We start from the raw sequence: 15,815 nt of genomic DNA, 5'->3' as shown, positions 1-15,815 counted from the left end.
AAACTTTTATCCACATTGCAACGATTCTTCAACGGCTTTGTCATGTTGGAGGCACCACTAATGTGATTTGAGGTGCCTAAGCTACTTTTCATTCGAGGTGCCTTCAGTCCATCAAAAGCGCCTTCAGTACTGTTCATCTTAGGCGCTTCCAGTTTAATCTAAGATGCCTCGAGTACTATTCATTCGAGAATGGTTAATTCCCATTGTTAATCATTATTCGCTCTGCTTGCTTGGGTGATGCTCCAGTTGTCTAGAGTTGAGCTCACTCAAGCCCAACTTCAGTCTTCTCCTCAAGCAAGTTTTCTTCTCAACTTCTCGTCCCTTGAACGCTTTGTCCACGTCCTTCTCATCCACCAATGTAGTCTTCCACAATTTTTCATCCTCCGGATACACCGAGCATGTCAACTTGTTTCCCATGTCATTCTTCTCGAACTTCTGCTTTCATTCGACTAAGTCCTTGCACACTCAGACACAAGGCATCAGATACACAGTGTCTATCTTAACTTAATTAATCATATCAAAATTAACTCGAGATACTTACTAGAACTCACCTCCTCGATCTATATAGAGAGTCTTTATTAAAGTACTCTTTTGATTTTCCACAACAACCTTGGATTTTTTTTTTGAAATTTTTAAAATTTTTTGACTTGTCTGTTAGAAAATAAACTAAACGCATTCGACTAAAATCATTAGTAACATCAAAAAATATTTACTCCCATCAAGTAATGGAGTTTTCATATGTCCATATAAATCAGCATGAATTAACTCAATATATTATGGAGCTTTCCATGATTGCCCACTTGAAAAAGGTTTTATTGTTTGTTTTTCATAAACACATCTTTCACATAAACGATGAGATCTAATTGCAGTAATCCTAAGATCATACCTTTTTGACTTAAAAGTTGTATTACTTTGATATTGAGATGCTCATATATCAAGTGTCACATTTTGGATTCATTATCTTTACTAACAATTGAGTTGCCACAATTGAGTTTCTAGCCGTGGGTGAGCAATCCTTGCAAATTCCATCTGGTTATGGGTGGAGATCATGCTAACATAGGAAATTTCCATTTTCGATATCAGTTTCTATGTACGCAATTTGTAAGGGCACATTTGTGGAAGAATATGATTATTAATTTCCTCTGTAATTTGATGTTATCTAATTCTGTGAACACTCATGATGAGGGGTGTTTTAGTGCACTTGTTTTTCAATACCAGAGTCCAAACGCTTCGGTATGTCATATTAAAAGCATCATTTTAGACGTATTATTTCTTCAATTAATATTAGGTTTTCTTTTAGGTGCACCAGTTGCTCAATACTAAGTGCTTTGTAATGGAAGATTGAGAACTAAGTCATACAATCCTTTTAAGCCATCGATTGGTGTTTACTGCATGTTGTAACTTTGACATTTTTATTCATATATTTGAAGATAATGGAGACAGCAAGCTCTCGATCGTCGAATTAAGACACACGACTTTGACATTTTTGTTCACATGAAGATAATGGAGACAGCTCTCGTCGAATTAAGACGCGAGTTTGACACTTTTAGTCATATAAAGAAAGATAAAACACAGTTAAATAAATCTAAGTCAACTCGATTCAGTTGGGCACTCTGCAGTTGGTGCGTATCTCTCCGTTGCTCCCGGTCAGCACGCCGATGCTGCCCATCCTCACCATCGCCGCCGCAAATCTCCTCGTGAAGATGGCTGAGTTGCGCGCGAACAAGTTCACCTGCGCCGCCGCCGCCGGCGTCGACACCAGAGTCTGGTCCGACGTGAACAGCCCCTTGTGCCTCAAGATGCCCTGGTAGTAGCTGTTGTCGAACCCGAGCTCGCTCGGCGGGTCCATCTGCACCTCGGTGTCGCTCCCCGCCGTCGGGCATTGTTGTTTCAGCTGAGCAGCGTACGCCGCGTCCAGCGTCGGGTCGACTCCCGAGCTGCTGCTGGAGTTATACAGCCTGCTGGCGAAGGCAGAGCAGTGAGCGATGCCAATGGTGTGTGCTCCTGACCAATTGAACATATACAAAATTAACTCAAACAATATAATATTACTTCGTCAAATTATACAATTATTAGTGACTAATTCAATACCTGAGAGGGTTATCATGTCGGCTTGTGTCAACCCTTTCCTGGCAAAGTTTTGAGTGAGTTGACCGAGTCGGAGATCGGAACCAGGGAGCTCCGACGTGTCGCTTGCTATCGAAATCCTCCCGTCTCTTCTTCCAGCAGGAACATTGTAGAAACCTCCTCCATACTGCAATCGGACATAACATTACTCCTTTACTCTCCAAAATATATATACATTTAAGCATCAAGGGATTGATCGATCTAGTAAATGCTTTAATTATATGTAGTTACGTGTGCAATGCTGTCTCGGGCAATGAAAGCGAGAATGTCGGCGCAGGAGACAACGCCGGGGCAGGCAGCTTCCAGCTTGGCCTTTGCATTATCGACGACTTGGAATGCTTCTTCTTCGATGGTTTGGTTGATCTCCGCGTCCTTCTCCGCCGTGTTCCCGTTCGCGGAAGCGATGAGAACCGATCCGTCGCACCCCTGCTCCGTCAATTGAATATGATCAGTAACTTGAGTACTTTAACATTCAGATATGCCAATCAATATACTGACTCTGACAAAGCAGTCATGGAAATGCATCCGGAGAAGGTCAGCGCCGATGTCGTCAGTCTGCTGGACAGAGTCATTGAAGGTTTGCCTGATGAGGGTTTCGGCGGTAGGGCATGTGTAGGAGTAGAAGCCAACGCGGAGCTGCGCTGCTACTGCAGTGCTCATCAGGCAAAGAGCCATGCAAGAATAAACAGCTACGGACGCAAACGCCGCCATTGTTGATCTCCCACACGAAGCCATTGTTGCTTCTCTGATATTGCTCGATATTGGAATGGGTGGCGAGGCGGAAGGAAGCGAGCCCCTATTTATAGGAATCGGGGCGTGCACTGATTAGCTTTGCTCTCCAGCTCTCCATTGAAGGATATAGAAATTAAGGCGGCGATGGGTGATGGACAACTGCCAGCCATATTGCGTTGACTCATGACTTGTGCTCGGACACAACTCTTCAAATTTAAGGTGTGAATGGCGGAAGCAAAAGAATTCAAAAAAATAAAAAATCTATAAAAAATTATTTAAAAAAAATAAGGATTGTCCTGAGCTCTAGTTCAGTCCAAAAAAAAAAAAATTATCACCTATTGTAAAAAATGTTATTGCTATTAGGATGAACAGTGAAATATTAATTTTCTTAAATAGGTAGTTAATTTGTTAGTGCAATAGTGGTTCTAGAGGAATTAGAATTTAGATTTTATTTTATTTTATTTTATTTTTATTAAATCTAAAATTAACTAGTGGTTGCATTGGATATTATGTTGGATTTTGTCTATATTCTCGGTTTTTGGATATAGTGGATACCTGTATTGTCATGCTTCTCCTCCTGACTAATTGGTGTCGGTGTTGGGGATTGTGCATGCCTTCAACTCGTCGTTTGCTATTTTTGGTCACTAACTAGTCAAAGAAGGCAGGCTCAATCCAACCACATGCTAAAAGGCAAACGATGCGCATGATTAGGAAGGATAGTTGACAAATTGAATATCTCAGTCATAAATGTCGGCTCAAGAATTTTAATAATATATTTATATTATAATTGTATAGTATTTACAAAATTAATATTTAAAAACTAATTATAATTAAATATAATTACTGTCTTAAAACTTATGTAAACAACCCCATTGGCGTGCATGCATATTGTTTGGATAGCTGATTGTGATATATTAAGCATGTTACGATAGCAACTTTAACAACAATTAATAAAATTGGCTTTCTAGATTTTTTTTTTTTAACGAATGACGTTTCACGTTTCTATGATCAACATCCCTGTCTATGATCTGGACACCATATATATATATATATATATATCCTCGTTGACCGTCATTGTAATTGTTTTTTAAGGTTAATTATAAAAATGGTTGTTTTCTAGATGATCTATTGGTAGTGATTATATGTAATTAAAAATATATATTATTAATTTTAAGTTAGCGACACTACCTTTAAGTAAATTATAAAACAATAACTTTAAAATATCATTATTATTTAGGACGGTAAAGAGCCGAGTCGAGTCGAGTCGAGTCGAGCCGAGCAAAGTCAAATCGAATTTTGTGATATTTAAATTTGTTTCATAAAGTAATTGAGACAAGCAAAGCTAAGTCCAAAATAAATCAATTTATTGAATGATTGTTCAAGTGTAGTTTTATTCATTTTTTTATGAGTTTAAACTTAGTTCAAGTTTAATTTGAGTTTGATTCATTTAAATGTTATCAATATCTCAATTCAAATTTATTTGATTATTTAAAATTTATTTTATTGAGCTGATAATGCATACTCATTTATTCATTTTTAAAATTTATTATTTTTTTATTTTAACATGATAAACATGTTTATAAATAATGTTCAGAAAATATGTTCATAAATACAGTTTATAAATATATTTATAAATATTAATAAAGTGAATATATATGTCTAAATTTATTTCTTTTATTTAAAATTATTTAAATTTATTCATTTAATCTAGCATCAGCATCTAGCATGTATTCCATGAAAATAAATAAGTAATACATTTACAGTCCTATTATTATTTGGCAGGCTTTGACCTTGCTATAATTTTCTTATTCGTTTGGCCATGCACACTGTTGAACTGTCTCCCAATTATCGGAGTCTTGTCGCGTGATTTCAGGGATACATTCCATTTCCGTCTTCTAAGACTATATGGATGCCGTTCACGTACTACATCTTGATAGATAATTGAGTATTTTATGGATTGGGATGCTCATATGGACCTCTGGGCATCCGAAATCATATTTAGTCGTCCATGATTATACCGGATAAATATGTACAGAATAAAAATATCTTATATATTTAGATAGAAAGAGGGGCATATTAACTTGCACATCCGTTCAATGCACACTCATTCGGTGCATATTCTTGGACGACTTTCACGACTTTGGGCACCCGGGTGCACCCCCGGATGCTTCGATTTAATTTTGAGAATTAGAATACCCGGAACTATGAGAGTTATATATATATATATATATATATATATGACATTTTTATTAATTTAAGCATCAAAGATATCCTTAGCAATGATGGTAAGATGTGATTATGTTCTGACGTCTTTTATAATCCATCCTTAAATTCTATAAAATAGAGTTAAATTATAGAATTAATTTATAGTCAACCGTCGAATAACTAAAAAATAAAAAAAAAATCTCAAGAATACATATCCATTGAGAATTAATTTATATTTCATTATAATAAATATGTGCAAAAGATATTTATCAAGATAACTCTTGACATCGTAAGACGCATGTTAATTTATGCACGGGAGAAAATTTTATCACATCACACCACCCTCTAGCAAATTTCTGCCTAATACCCATCTTGGGCACGACCCTAGTCAACTCAAGATATATTTGGCTCTTAGGATTAACTAGAGTTGTATTCTATCAATCAATTTGTTAATGCAAAAGCGTAGGAGTATAAAAATGGGGACGAATAGAAGGGATTCCCGATTGGGTCCTTGATTACTAGATGATAGATATTAGATTACCATACCATTAAGTTTAGTAGTCACAGAGGCTTTTGTCCCAAATTAGAATGGATTATTAGATCTTGCGGATTGTGGATCGTGTGCGAGTCATATCCAATTACAATACGTAATTGTATTGGAGCCGATCACATAGTCTGAACATGCTGAATTCAAAGGGGATCATTGTCATAGGATACGAGCCTGCACGCCCAAGCCCATTGGACCTATATTTATTTAATATTTTTTTTAAAAAAGAAAGATAACGAGTCATTTCTACTGTTCTAGTATAACAAACGATCATTATGTTCGTCTGAAATTAGCCTTCCTTGTAATCTACGAAGAGAGATAAATTATAAAATCAATTTATAATTAGGTAGTTAAAGAATAATAAAAATTTATTTTCTTGAGGCATTTATCCACTAGAAATGGACCCTACGCCCTACTAACTTCTACAATTCTAAAAAAAATAATGAATTAGGTAGGTTCGATCCCATAGAAGTTTTCTACCAGTTGTCAGGATAAATTGGTAAGCGTTTGTGATAAGCAGCCCAAAAGTCAGTATCATGTGGTTGTGTGCCTCATTCGAAGGAAATATATATCCTTACAAATTCACCATAGCTGGAGATTGAACTGTAGATATCTGAGTAATAATTTAATGCTCTTTCACTGCACCATAACCCAAAGTAACTTCTGTTGGTATGTAGTTGTGGTCCAATTTGAGTATGAGCAGAATGACAGTATAACACCGCTTTGGCAAAGTCGAGGCTAGAATTAAACTCTATCTCTTTAAGACGAATTTGCCCCGCACACGGTGCTCACAAAACACGGTAATCATTTTCCAAGATAAGTTACAATTAAAGAAAAATAATTATTGAGGAGAAGAACTTTGTAGGATTTTCACTATATCATTTGTGTAGATTACAACCTCTATTTATACATAAGGCTATACTAATTGAGTATTTAGGAAACTATACTAAAATTAGAGAATAATCACGTATTTATAGAATCACAATCAAATATTAATGCTTGATTAATTTTGTGGAGCTGATGTGATTCTCCTGATCTAATTGTGATTGTAGTTGATCTTGGAGCATTGAATTATTATCTCTAACATGATTCTCCTGATCTAATTGTGATTGTAATCGATCTTGGAGCATTGAATTATTACGTCTAATATCCCCTCTCAAGTAAAATGGGGAGGCACACACCATGAGCTTGTCTCTGAGAAGAGCAAATCGATGCGATGAGAGGCCCTTTGTGAAGATATCAACATCTTGGTCTTGGGTAGAAATAAAGTGTATCCAAAGTAGCTTGCGAGCGACTCGTTTACGAACAAAGTGGAAATCAATCTCAATATGTTTGGTTCGTGTGTGAAACACCGGATTAGCAGTTACGAATGTCGCACCAATATTGTCACACCAAAGGATTGGTGGGTCCAGTAAAGGAACTCGGAGTTCTGTTAAAAGTGACTGTACTTAACAGTAGCATGATCCAGGGCCCTGTATTCAGACTCAGTACTAGAATGAGCGACAACATGTTGTTTCTTGGAATTCCATGAAATAAGATTATCACTAAGCAAGATGCAATAGCCGGTAGTTGAGCGATGATCATTGATACAACCGACCCAATCAGCATCAGAGAATGCTATCAGACCAAGAGATGTAGATGGTCGAATCAGAAGGCCATGGTATGGAGTGTGCCGAAGATATCGGAGAATGCGTTTGACTGCCACCCAATGAGAAGAAGTAGGAGACTACATAAACTGACATGTTCGATTAACCACAAAGGCAATCTTAGGGCGAGTGAGGGTGAGGCACTGCAGGGAACCAACAATGCTCCAATACATGTAAGGCTCAGGCAAAGGATCACCATCATGTCGAAAGAGAGAGAAGCTAGAGGCAATTTGGGTATGTAAGGGTTTGGCATGGTCCATATGAGCCTGAGATAGAAGATTTGCTATATACTTGGACTGACAGAGAAAAAGCCCTTAAGGGGTATGAGTAGCTTCAATGCTGAGGAAATAGTGAAGTTGGCCTAGGTTTTTCAAAGGAAACCTCTCATACAGTTGAACAAGCGTAGTAGAGATATGAGACGAGGAATTGCCAGTGAATATAATATCATCAACATAAACCAACAAATAGAAAGTTATCTGAGCTTAGTGATAGAGGAATAGTGAGGAGTCAGACCTTGATTCCTTAAAATCCAAGGAGAGGAGAGATTCTCATAGTGTGCCATGACATTCCCGAGGAGCCTGTTTGAGACCATAGATAGCCTTGCGAAGTTTACATATATGATTAGGAAAGTCAGGATATATGAAGCTAGGTGGTTGAGACATATAAATCTCCTCACGAAGAGTCTCATGGAGAAATGCATTACTAACATCAAGTTGATGGATGGGCCAACCTTGAGTGACAACAAGAGCAATAACTATAAATAATGTGGTGGGTTTAATGACAGGACTAAAAGTCTCAACATAGTCAATACCAGGCTGTGGGTGAAAACCTTTGCCAATAAGACGAACTTTGTGGCGCTCGATGGTGCCATCAGATCGATGCTTGAGTTTGAAATTCCACTTGCAACCAACAATATTCTGAATAGATGAACGGGGAATAAGTGACCAAGTGTCATTCTAAATGAGGGCATTGAATTTAGAAGTCATAGAGTCCCGCTAGGCAGAATCTTTGTTGGTGCTGGTAAAGAAGGTTGGTTCACAATACTCCGTAGTGACAATATGTGCAACAACTTTTGATTTGGCACGAGTAACCATAAGATGCAAGGAACAAGCTGGTGCTTTGAGAGGTCCACTGGTAGGTGCAGCAGATGGAGTGTTGGTCCCCGTGGGTGTTTTGATGTGATCAACCAAGTTGGTTAGGTCATGCTGTATTTGATCCCTGTGTCTGAGTGTGCAGGAACTTAGGAGCGCAGGAAGTCGAGCAGAAGACGCAACTAGCGAGAAGGACGGCACGGGAAGGGAGCCGACGGGCTCAGTTCGTCTGAAGGACGAGAGAGCTGCGGAAGAGTACACCGGTGGCTGAGAAGAACGTGCGCGGCGTTCGAGGGACGTTAAGCCGGGGAGGAAGACTACTCGAGGAGAAGGCCGGGAATTGGGTTCGGGTGAGCCCTATTCCGGTTGGCCGAAATCACCCAAAAGAACGGAGCGTCGAAAGCTGAAGAAAGCAAGCTGAAATTTGAGCTGCCAGCTTGGAGGCTCCTCCATCAGGCTTGGAGGCACCTCCAGCTTGAAGGCGCCTTCTGTTGGTGCAACCTTAGGTCAAGGTTGACCTGGTTGACCCGACTCGAGGTGACTTGACTCGAGTTGTATTTTGATGTTTGATTTGGGAAGATTGTCGGTGCAACCTTAGGTCAAGGTTGACCTAGTTGAGTTGCATGTTGATGTTTGACACTCGTGAGAGAGTTTTATTCTTGATGTTTGACAAGAATAGGTGTTTGGGAGATTGTAGGTGCAACCTTAGGTCAAGGTTGACCTGGTTGACCTGATTCGGGAAAAGTCCAAGCAGGGAGCTTGGCACGCGAAAAGTCCAAGTATGGAGACTTGGCACTGGAAAAGTCCAAGCAGGGAGCTTGGCACGCGAAAAGTCCAAGTATGGAGACTTGGCACGGGAAAAGTCCAAGTATGGAGACTTGGCACTGGAAAAGTCCAAGTATGGAGACTTGGCACGGAGAAGTCCAAGCAGGAAGCTTGGCACGAGGGAAAGTCCTAACTGGGATGTTAGGCAGTGTGGAAAAGTCCTGGTGAGTGAAGCCAGGCAGTGGGAAAGTCCTAACTGGGATGTTAGGCAGTTGGAAAGTCCTGGTGAGTGAAGTCAGGCAGTGAGAAAGTCCTAACTGGGATGTTAGGCAGTGTGGAAATCCTGGTGAGTGAAGCCAGGTGAAAAGTCCTGGTGAGTGAAGCCGGGCAAGGGAAAAATCCAGATAGATCAAGGATGATCGGACATCTGGTGTTGAGGAAAGTCCAAGTAGGTCAAAGGGATTGACCGGACAATTGGCGAGGAATTCTAGCAGGTCAAGGGAGTGACCAGATGCTAGGGATGAAGTACCAATAGGTCAAGGTTGACCGGATATTGGTTTGGAAGGTTTGGGACTTGGTTTGGGCAAAAACCAAGCTCTGGATCGGTCTGCAGACCGATCCAGTGATACGTTTGTGTATCTGATCGGTCTGGTGACCTATCAGATAACAAACAGAAGGCTGTGGGCTTACTGATCGGTCTGGGGACCGATCAGCATGGAGCCTGATCGGTCCCCGGGACCGATCAGGGACGCTGGGATCGGTCCGGGGACCGATCAGATTCCACACAGAGAGTTGGGCAACTCTCTGTGAAGCCTTCTGATCGGTCTGGGGACCGATCAGCACAGGGCCTGATCGGTCCCCGCGACCGATCAGGCAAGCCCCAGACCGATCAGGCTGAAGCCTGATCGGTCCAGGTTCTAGCCGTTGCGTAGCAACGGCTAGTTTCTGCTGTGTCTTCTTCGCAGGTATAAAGGGGTCGAGGGCTGCTGCTGCGATGACTACTTCTTCTTCCTTCCTGTTGCGAAGTGCTGTTGTGCTTGAGCTTTGTTGAGCTCCTCCTTGTCGAAGCTTCGCGTGAGCTTCATTCCACGACTGGATCAGCTGCTGCTGAGTTGCTTGTTGCATCTGTCCGTGAAGTTGCTACTTCATCCGGGACCCCAGTCGACGAGAAGGCAAGCTGCTGTGTTTACATTCCTGTTGTATTTTGTTCTTGCTATTCTCTTGTACTCTTAGCTTGCTGTTGCAAGTGATTGTGGCGAGGTTTCTCCACCCACAAGGAGTTTGATTTAGCCGGTTTTCCGGGGACTCATCCACCGACGGATTGATAGGCTTCGTCCACCTTACGGACACGCCGAGGAGTAGGAGTTTCATCTCCGAACCTCGTTACATCCTTGCGTAGAGGTTTGATTTCTTCTCCTGTTTTCTTTCTGCATTTAGTTTCCGCTGCACTAACCCTAATTGTAGGAAGAACGCGAGAATTTGGGGCGGCTATTCACACCCCCCCTCTCTAGCTGCGTACGAAGAGATCCTAACAAGTGGTATCAGAGCAAAGGTTTGCTCTTCATCGGATTAACACCCGGGGAGCACGTGCTAGAGGATGGATCTACTCGGAGAAGATGTCACCATTCCACCCTTCTACGAATGCGGTGACTTCGCGTATTGGAAGGTAAGGATGAAGTACTTTCTTATGACTAACATAATGAATTGGTTTTGTGTATAAGAAGGTTTTATTCCTCCGGTGGATAAGGAAGGAAAACCACTTGAGAAGAAGGAGTGGACAAGAGAACAAATTCACAAATCCGAAATCAACGAAGAGGTAACGAGAATAATTGAATTTTCATTGCCTACTAACATCTTGTGTAAGATAGGTTACAACAATGCCAAGGAATTATGGGATAACTTGGCCAAGTACCATGAGGAGAGCTCCACTTCAAGCCATGAAGAGGAGCCTAGTGAGCCAAGTAGCTCACATCATGGAGGGAGCGAATTGGGAGTTGAGGGCTACTCAACATCCAAGGAAGAAGAGGAGGAGAGTTCCTCTTGTTCAAGATCGGAGCAAGAAGAAGATTCTACCTCCGGAAGGGATGAAGAAGAAAGCTCATCTCCATCCACAAACCTAGGTAACTCAAACACTTTAATTTCTAGCAAATTACACATAATGTGCTTCGAGTGTAGGGAGTTTGGGCACTACAAGAGCAAGTGTCTAAAGAGGGTTAGAAAGACTCCACCGGCACCAAAGGTCAAGGAAGCCGGCGTCCCAACACGCAAAGGCAAGAAGCACGTGGTGTGCTTTCAATGCAAGCAACGGGGACACTATAGGAGCCAATGTCCGAAGGGGAGGAAACCTCACAAGGACAAGGGATGCACATCGATAGGGGGAGCTAAGGCAAACCCTAAGGTATCTTTTAAGGCTCATTCGTGCAATTCTAGTAGGATACATGCTAGTAATTTTATTGCATTAGTCAATAATGATAAGCATGTTAACACTAGAAATCAATACATGTGCTTAGGTGCTAAACATGTCAACCTAGATAGGGATACTACTAGGAATGCTAACCCTAGGATTAACACTTCTAAGGTTAAGGAAAACCTAGGTAGAAACCCTAAATCAACTAGACACATGCCTAGGAACACCTCAAGAAAGAATGACAAATCAAAACTTGAGGTATTAGAAAAGGAGAATCAAGTCTTGAGATCAAGGCTTGATACCCTAGAAAAGGCCCTTAAAAATTTAGAGAAGTCAACTCTAGGGCCTAAGGGTCAAAAGTCCCAGGACAAGAAAGGTTTGGGTCACAAATCTAAGTCCCAAGTGGTCAAGCCCACTTACCATAATGTTCCATTCGATTATGGAACAAAACCTAGGGCTAGGAAGACCATTACCAAGGTTACAAGGGGAGTCACCCCTAGAGTTGATCTTGATGAGTCCCAAATGACCAAGGCTTCAAAGCCTAGGAGGGTCATTAGGAGGGTTGCTAGGGAAGTCATCCCTAGTGAATATTTAGTGAACCCAATGAGCTCACATAGATATTGGGTTCCTAGGAGCATCTTCTCTACCCCATAAATGGGTTAGAGAGTGTCAACTCCAATAAGAAGGGTACTTAACCCAACTTTGAGGAAATTGACACTCAAGGAGCATTTTCAAGGTTTTGTGAACCTTTGAAAATGAAATGGAATTATCATTTACTCCTTGGAAGAGTAAAATGTGCCATTATGGAAAAGAATGATTTTAATTGGCACAATTTGGGAAAATCTAGAGAACTCTCGAGGAAAAATGAAACATGCCAAGTTTTGAGGATAAATTTGATCTTTAAGTGGCATGAATTAATCTAGAGTTCAAGAAGTGTCAAAATTAGGATTTTGACATTTTAGGGCAATCAAGGGTTAAATTTTAGGTTAGCAAAGTGGTTAAGGATACTTAGATAGGTAATCTAGGTATATTTATTTATGCTAAATCTTGCCATGATTGATTGCCCTCACATGTCATGACATCATGTTTAGTTTTATTATCATTTGAAATGTCATGATAATGCTTAGGCTAGTTTATATGTCATGCTTTATTTAAGTTTTCAAACTTTATGCCATGACATCATGACATTGGCACATGTTTTTACTTATGATATCATTATATGCCATGTCATCATCTCTTGCATTAATAATCAATTGAATTGATTTAAGGATGAAAAACACATTTTGATATTGAGATCAAATTTGTGTTTAGAAAATGCATGAGACCTTAGTCTAAGATACTTAAACCCATATCTCACATCAAAATTGCCATGGATGTGTTTGATACACTTTAGATGTGTGTGAGATATTAGGATCATGAATTAGGATCAAGGTGCATAGTTCTTCTACCTAGATGAGCCTAATTCAAGAAATGGAGGATCATAGGGAAAGCTTGTGTACAAGTCATGTACATTTAGCCCTAAGATTATGGTCCTAAATTCAAATGGTTTTAAAAGCATTTTAAAATTGATTTGAAAAACCTTGATGAAGTTTTCCTAGTGATAGCATTCATCATTGAACATTGTGATACAAAGTTGAGTTAAACTTGAACTATTTCAAAGTTTTTGAACTTTGTATCAAGATTGAAAAATGGAAACTATTTTCATAGAAAACTATTTTTCCTTGATAGTGTATGTTATGAGGAATGTATCCTCAAAATTTTACAATTTTTGAAATTTTCTGTGATTTTCTAGAGGTTTCTGAATTTCGGGAGAAGAAATCAGAAATCTGATATCAGACTTGTGGACCGATCAGGAGGTTGCCTGATCGGTCACTGTGACCGATCCAGGGAATCCCTGATCGGTCTGGTGACCGATCAGGGCGTGCCAAATGCTGATTTTTCGACTGTTTTGTCTGAAATTTCAGCTGGGAGTTGGTGTTTTGGATTTCTAAAGGGTTGAAACTCACCAAGACATTATTGGTGCAATGGTAAAGGGGGAGTTAACCTTTAGGGGGAGTTTTACCTATTAGTCAAGGGGGAGTTGACTTTTAGGGGGAGTTTTTACTCCTTAAGACTTTTGAGGATTAGTGATATGGGACTATCACTAAGTTGATTGTTGAGTGTCAAGGGGGAAATTAAGAGTTTCAATGAAAGGTATGAGACTTTCATTAGGAAGAAACTCTTGACCTTGATACCCTCCTTTTTCTTTTTGATGTGTGTCAAAAAGGGGAGAGTGTTCATTAGAGAATAATTGGAGAACCCAAGCTAGGGAAAGAATGTCAAGGAATGCTTGAGGAAGAACATTAGAATTCTTTTTGATGTGTGTCAAAAAGGGGGAGAATTATTGGAGAACCCAAGTTAGGTTATCGGGTTAACCTAAGGGGAGAATGTCCAGAGAATGTTCAAGGAAAGAACATTGGACATTGGAAGATGGTTGGAAAACCTAAGTTAGGTTATCGGGTTAACCTAACTTGATTATGGGTTTTGTCAAACATCAAAAAGGGGGAGATTGTTGGTGCAACCTTAGGTCAAGGTTGACCTGGTTGACCCGACTCGAGGTGACTTGACTCGAGTTGTATTTTGATGTTTGATTTGGGAAGATTGTCGGTGCAACCTTAGGTCAAGGTTGACCAAGTTGAGTTGCATGTTGATGTTTGACACTCGTGAGAGAGTTCTATTCTTGATGTTTGACAAGAATAGGTGTTTGGGAGATTGTAGGTGCAACCTTAGGTCAAGGTTGACCTGGTTGACCTGATTCGGGAAAAGTCCAAGCAGGGAGCTTGGCACGCGAAAAGTCCAAGTATGGAGACTTGGCACTGGAAAAGTCCAAGCAGGGAGCTTGGCACGCGAGAAGTCCAAGTGTGGAGATTTGGCACGGGAAAAGTCCAAGTATGGAGACTTGGCACTGGAAAAGTCCAAGTATGGAGACTTGGCACGGAGAAGTCCAAGCAGGAAGCTTGGCACGAGGGAAAGTCCTAACTGGGATGTTAGGCAGTGTGGAAAAGTCCTGGTGAGTGAAGCCAGGCAGTGGGAAAGTCCTAACTGGGATGTTAGGCAGTTGGAAAGTCCTGGTGAGTGAAGCCAGGCAGTGAGAAAGTCCTAACTGGGATGTTAGGCAGTGTGGAAATCCTGGTGAGTGAAGCCAGGTGAAAAGTCCTGGTGAGTGAAGCCGGGCAAGTGAAAAATCCAGATAGATCAAGGATGATCGGACATCTGGTGTTGAGGAAAGTCCAAGTAGGTCAAAGGGATTGACCGGACAATTGGAGAGGAATTCTAGCAGGTCAAGGGAGTGACCAGATGCTAGGGATGAAGTACCAATAGGTCAAGGTTGACCGGATATTGGTTTGGAAGGTTTGGGACTTGGTTTGGGCAAAAACCAAGCTCTGGATGGAGAAATTTAAGTATCAGACACTGATCGGTCTACGGACCGATCTATCCAACCTATGTGTGTAATCTGATCGGTCCAGGGACCGATCAGGTTCATTCGTACGCCCGGAAGAGTCTGATCGGTCCGGGGACCGATCAGGTCAGCTGGCACGCAGAGACTCTCTGTGAAGCCTTCTGATCGGTCTGGGGACCGATCAGCACAGGGCCTGATCGGTCCCCGCGACCGATCAGGCAAGCCCCAGACCGATCAGGCTGAAGCCTGATCGATCCAGGTTCTAGCCGTTGCGTAGCAACGGCTAGTTTCTGCTGTGTCTTCTTCGCAGGTATAAAGGGGTCGAGGACTGCTGCTGCGATGAAACTACTTCTTCTTCCTTCCTGTTGCGAAGTGCTGTTGTGGTTGAGCTTTGTTGAGCTCCTCCTTGTCGAAGCTTCGCGTGAGCTTCATTCCACGACTGGATCAGCTGCTGCTGAGTTGCTTGTTGCATCTGTCCGTGAAGTTGCTACTTCATCCGGGACCCCAGTCGACGAGAAGGCAAGCTGCTGTGTTTACATTCCTGTTGTATTTTGTTCTTGCTATTCTCTTGTACTCTTAGCTTGCTGTTGCAAGTGATTGTGGCGAGGTTTCTCCACCCACAAGGAGTTTGATTTAGCCGATTTTCCGGGGACTCATCCACCGACGGATTGATAGGCTTCGTCCACCTTACGGACACGCCGAGGAGTAGGAGTTTCATCTCCGAACCTCGTTACATCCTTGCGTAGAGGTTTGATTTCTTCTCCTGTTTTCTTTCTGCATTTAGTTTCCGCTGCACTAACCCTAATTGTAGGAAGAACGCGAGAATTTGGGGCGGCTATTCACACCCCCCCTCTCT

At 41.2% G+C, this 15,815-nt stretch overlaps 1 protein-coding gene across 1 annotated transcript; it reads right to left on the bottom strand.

Annotated features, from left to right (window-relative positions):
- Nucleotides 1-1,393: 1,393 nt before the first annotated feature.
- Nucleotides 1,394-2,911, bottom strand: LOC121976498 (peroxidase 5-like). The gene is made up of 4 exons (XM_042528677.1): nucleotides 2,626-2,911; nucleotides 2,359-2,553; nucleotides 2,092-2,254; nucleotides 1,394-2,004 (listed from the first exon to the last, which is right to left on the bottom strand). The coding sequence occupies exons 1-4, from the start codon at nucleotides 2,860-2,862 to the stop codon at nucleotides 1,601-1,603; spliced, it is 999 nt and encodes a 332-aa protein (XP_042384611.1). The 5' UTR covers nucleotides 2,863-2,911; the 3' UTR covers nucleotides 1,394-1,600.
- Between the last annotated feature and the right edge of the window lie 12,904 nt (nucleotides 2,912-15,815).

Source organism: Zingiber officinale, chromosome 4B (genome assembly GCF_018446385.1).
Source record: "Zingiber officinale cultivar Zhangliang chromosome 4B, Zo_v1.1, whole genome shotgun sequence".
NCBI classification, from domain to species: Eukaryota; Viridiplantae; Streptophyta; class Magnoliopsida; order Zingiberales; family Zingiberaceae; genus Zingiber; species Zingiber officinale.
The sequence above is the reverse complement of the archived record's forward strand: the minus strand, read 5'-3'. Positions and strand labels throughout refer to the sequence as shown.